General features: G+C 32.3%; 1 protein-coding gene across 1 annotated transcript; it reads left to right on the top strand.

Annotated features, from left to right (window-relative positions):
- Positions 1–1,380: 1,380 nt before the first annotated feature.
- Positions 1,381–3,101, top strand: LOC105228809 (ubiquitin-conjugating enzyme E2 G2). The gene is made up of 5 exons (XM_011208784.4): positions 1,381–1,709; positions 1,866–1,947; positions 2,055–2,173; positions 2,246–2,386; positions 2,701–3,101. The coding sequence occupies exons 1-5, from the start codon at positions 1,667–1,669 to the stop codon at positions 2,817–2,819; spliced, it is 504 nt and encodes a 167-aa protein (XP_011207086.1). The 5' UTR covers positions 1,381–1,666; the 3' UTR covers positions 2,820–3,101.
- Positions 3,102–5,184: the final 2,083 nt, after the last annotated feature.

Genomic DNA, 5,184 nt, shown 5'->3' with positions numbered 1-5,184 from the left:
ATAAAAAAATTATTTTAATTTTGCATATACATACATACATATGTATATCGAATGGAAATACATATATATATTCGTAGATATGAAGGTATTTAAAATAATTTTTAAAGTTAGTGTAAAGCGCTGGCAAAACTTTAATCGCTTTTTTCTCGGAAAAACAGTTTCAGAGTCGGTAAGTGAAATTCCTCCGTAAGGGCTGTCCGATCAGCTTAAAATTTCACACGACCTTCTTGAATTTATTTGCAGGTAACGATCAAAGGAACTGTCTTTTCAATAAAGGCAAAGACCGCGTTCTTCTGAGTTACAAGTGTATAGACTTCCTTAAGTAATGTCAGCTTTTAAACATTTTATTTGCATTCAAATACTTATTTAAATTTGCTGAAACTTTGCTATTTTAGTTGAAATTTTCAATAAGTGATTGTTCAAATATTCAAATAAATGCAAACCTTTTCATATTTTTGATTTGTCAAAGGGAAAATAATCATAACTTTGAAATTTAAGCAGCGTACCGTACTGTCAATTGGGAAAGTACATGAATCCAACTGGTATTTTGTTGGAAGATATTACAACTTACCTTGAAATTAAAAATATATTTAGTTAATTGCATATTGATAGAAAAATAATACATGAATGACGTGCAACTTATAGCAGCATCAGATGCAGCTCACCTTTAATTTTATTTTAGTATTCCCCATTTACTCTGGAAACACCAAAATATAACCAAGATACTCGTATGTGGACAGGAAACAGACAACACTCTTATTTATAGCTTCCGCACAACTTTTAAACACTATAAAGCCTTCCACAAACTGTGGGGCTCACTTATTTGCAAATGCGACTGGGCAATATAAAACACATATATTTTATAAACTTTTCACTACACTTCACTTTCAATTATTTACTTACACTACATTCGCACTTTTTCACACTTTTACGCGCACTTAAAATAAATATTTTTAATAAAATTCATAGTTTTCTGATTATAACGGCATCCGGAAAGATTTTTCAGCGACGCGGCGGAATAGCGGGATTTTTATTTGACAAATGTGTGTTTTGTTATTTTAGTACAGACAGCAACCAATTGCTAATGACGTTTTCTTTTATCTCTTTGTTCTCTCAACTTTTCTTTTTATGACTGTTTCGCAAAATGAATATTGTGCGTTGCCATATTTATATATACATTTGTGAAAGTAAACTTATTTGGAATGCAAGATCGTTTTCGTTTATGAGTTATTTATTTTTATTAGAAATACTATAAGAAAACAACAAAGCCAATATTTTTTTTATTACGTCCACATGTTAAGCAATTATTTGCTGAAAAAACAAAATAGATTTTGTTTTGTTCAATTTTACTCAAACATTGTCAATCTGGCAATACCTAACACTTCGCTGACAAACAACAAAAGAGACTGCAATAGAGTTGAGCTCTGAAAATCTTCGTAGAAAGTCGCAAAACAACAAAAAATTAAATGTGTGGCATTAGTTTTATTTAATTCGATTTAAAACGTAAAAAACCACAATTCAAATTGCAAAAATTACGTCGTAAGACGTCCGGGCCTCCGCCGAAACCATAACAGACAGCTGAAGACTGATTTGGGGTCGAGTGAACCTCTGGGATTGTGCGTGACGATTGTTACTGTTGCTGTCAGAGCAAAATAAAGAGTGACAAATGGCCGGGTCTGCGCTGAGAAGGCTTATGGCGGAATACAAACGTAAGTTTAGAAATTCCAAAGTTCGTTTATGATTTATTGAAGTACGAAAAGTTTGTTAACAAATTGCGTAATTTGCTTAATCAAATAATAAAAATAATGTGCAAACTAAAAACCTGGACCTACCTACTATTTATGTATTATGTTACATATTTACAGAGTTGACCCTGGACCCACCAGAGGGCATTGTGGCTGGTCCCGTGAGTGAAGACAATTTTTTCGAGTGGGAAGCGCTGATAGCGTAAGTACTGTTGTTATCAAGATATGACTTTACATTAAAAGTTTGTATGTAAACATACATTCTATTTTTTGAATGTTTTTAAATTTCTGTTTAATTCTCATATACAGTGGCCCTGAAGGAACTTGCTTTGAAGGTGGTGTATTTCCAGCGCGTCTCCTATTTCCGCCAGACTATCCGCTGAGTCCACCGAAAATGAAATTTACCTGTGACATGTTCCACCCCAACAGTAAGGTTTCTTTCCAGGCTTAAATACTTAGAAAGCATTAGATATATTAACTATTATATGTATTATTAACAGTTTTTGCCGATGGACGAGTTTGCATATCAATATTACATGCACCTGGTGATGACCCCATGGGATACGAATTGTCTGCCGAACGGTGGAGTCCAGTGCAAAGCGTAGAAAAAATTCTACTAAGTGTTGTTTCGATGTTGGCGGGTGAGTTCGCAAGGAATTCGATAAAAAAATATTAATAGTCTAGTAAAAATAGACATTCAAAGTTACATAAATTTACAACAACAAACAATTTTTTTTTCGACCTTTGACCATTGAATATTTTTTTCCACATATCGGAATGATGAGGCCTTTTAACATATTATTGTTAATCATGTTTTGAACATATTCACTTATTTTTAGCTTGTTGTAAATTTATGTAGCTTCACACATACATATATTTTGTCTAATTTGTCCGGTGTATAATGTTTTTGACATTGGGGGTTTGTTGTAAATTATTATTATCTCTCATTTTGCAGAACCAAACGCAGAATCGGGTGCTAATGTAGATGCAGCTATAATGTGGCGTGAACGACGCGAAGAGTTCAACGAAATCGCCAAACGTTTAGTGCGTAAAACACTCGGTATACCATCATAAAATAGCCAATGGAACGACTACAATCAAAACGATAACGACATTAAGGACACTGTATTACTCCTTCCACAAAAGAGATTCATTCGAACATCGCGACGCAAAGAACGGAAGTAATGTTTAATACAGCTGACTGACACCTACACACACAAAGCGCGACTAAAATCAGTTAACAGCAAGCGAAATTTATATAATTGGCGTTTGAAAAAACAACCAAAAGCATCTATTTGTTTGAAACTATTAAAAATATATAAATACTTATATTGTTCTCGCATCTTGATTTTTAAATGCAGTTTTCTATATTCTGTAATACTTAAATCACGCAAAACAAAATGCAGCACTCTGAAACTATCTATCAAACTATCTTTTACGCACTTCAACTAAACTGTATTCTTATCTCAGTTGCATTTTGCAAACGCCAGAGAATTGCTACTATTTTATGTGCTACATATACATATGTATATATATGGACATAAATAGAATAGTAAGAAATAAGTCTATAACGCAATAGAAAATTTGAATTATATAAAGTAACATATATACATAATTATTTAGATTTTACGCATTAAAACAGTAAGGAAAATAAAACTTAACGCAAATTTTAGATAAATATGCTCTTTAAAACATATGTTTGCTTTACGCCGACGCACATAGAACGATTAATTGTGTAATATACTTAACTACTACTAATCTATTCTTATGGGCTGTACTGTAGATAAAAATATAAAATTTTCAATTAAACTATACTAACATTTACTTCTTAAAAAGTTAAATTTTTTATCTACTTTTCCAAATTATTTGCAATTATTGTTAAAACTCAGCTCAAAAACACAGGTTTTTATGTATTAAAAGATGAAAAAAAGATAAAAATGTATAAAAGGAATTATTTTTGAGTACCTTATTTTTTAACTTGACTTCTAGTATAAGAAAGAAAGTCAAGCAAATACATCAAATTGCTATGTTAGTGCGAAATAAAATATATGCAAAGTATATATTTAATATGAAATGCGTTGGATTATTTGAAAATATAGGCGAGGTCAAGAGGGTATTCCTCAATCTTTCATTAAAATAAATAAAAACCAATTCTGTCAAGACTAATCCGAGATTATCTCCACAAGAAAGCCGACCGTCAGTCAAATGTTCATCGTCTGACAACGCGTTTGAAGAAAATTAGGCTTAACAGGTGCAAGCTACTAACTCAGTGACACGCGCTCAAAGGACATTAAATTTTCCTTTTTGCAAAAATGTTGTTCCAAGGCTTCAAATTGTCAGCATCCAACCGCTCTACTAGTTCAATCATTCAAAAAAAGAGTTAAAACTGGTTCAAAAATGTAGAAGCAGGATATTTTAGAAGCCGTAGTGAAACAGTTAAGTTATACTCTCTTCGTTGGAGAGCATTGGATCTTCCAGGAAAATTCTGTTTCAGTCAGTAAAAGGCAAAAACCAAACAGCAATGGCTTAAAAACATTTCATAGTTGCAGGCGATTGGCCGGTTGGAAATCTAGATTTGAAACAACACAGGACTACAATTTATTGTCAGAGTTGCAAAACATGGTCATTCCATACTCCACAAAAATTGGAAGTCTCAAAAAATCTTAGATTTGAGCAACGTCGGTAATATATTACAAACTGTGCGTCCTGCTAGTGTTCAATGTCCAAATCGATTGAGAGTTTGCATGGAAGCAAATGAGAATCATTTTGTATACAAATTTGTACACCGCTCATTTAAGCTATGCATTATTAAATAAAAGTTACTTTATAAATGCATTATAGTTTCAATTTCACAACGGTCTTAACTTGTAACAGAACTTATGGCAGGAGTAACTATAACAATGCACCCACAATGTACCAAACACTGGATCCTTATGAACTAAACATTTATGCTATTTCACTGATAATCTTTGGTCGGATATACATAAGTAAATCCAAGTTCTTTCGAAAAAGACCAGCAGTACTTGTTTACACTCCCGGAAGAACTTCAGACGAAGTGCTTGTTATTAGCACATCAAACGCCATTTTCCTATTAATAAAATAGCTAGCAAATGCTATATGGAAACTATTTCCAGCTAGTTATAGGTCCACCTGTTCCTATTGTATGCTTCAAAGAGTATGTGTCAGAGAAAAACTAGTTTCTTCTGGTTTAAATTCACCGCCACGTAAATGATTTTTAAAAATAACAAGAGCTATTTCAATCAAATACAAATATTGAATTGTTTTGCTGTGTTATAATATTTTAAACTATGTTTTATTAAAAAATTACAGTATTTTGTTATTAATTAACACATCCAAAATATTTTTTATTTCCCTTTTCACGCCGTATCCGGTATAAGCACTTGTCAAATGATGGAAATACAAAAAGGTTGGTAGCAGT

This window comes from Bactrocera dorsalis, chromosome 4 (assembly GCF_023373825.1).
Source record: "Bactrocera dorsalis isolate Fly_Bdor chromosome 4, ASM2337382v1, whole genome shotgun sequence".
Taxonomy (NCBI): domain Eukaryota; kingdom Metazoa; phylum Arthropoda; class Insecta; order Diptera; family Tephritidae; genus Bactrocera; species Bactrocera dorsalis.
Note: the sequence above shows the minus strand (reverse complement) of the source record. Positions and strands in the feature narration are given on the sequence as shown.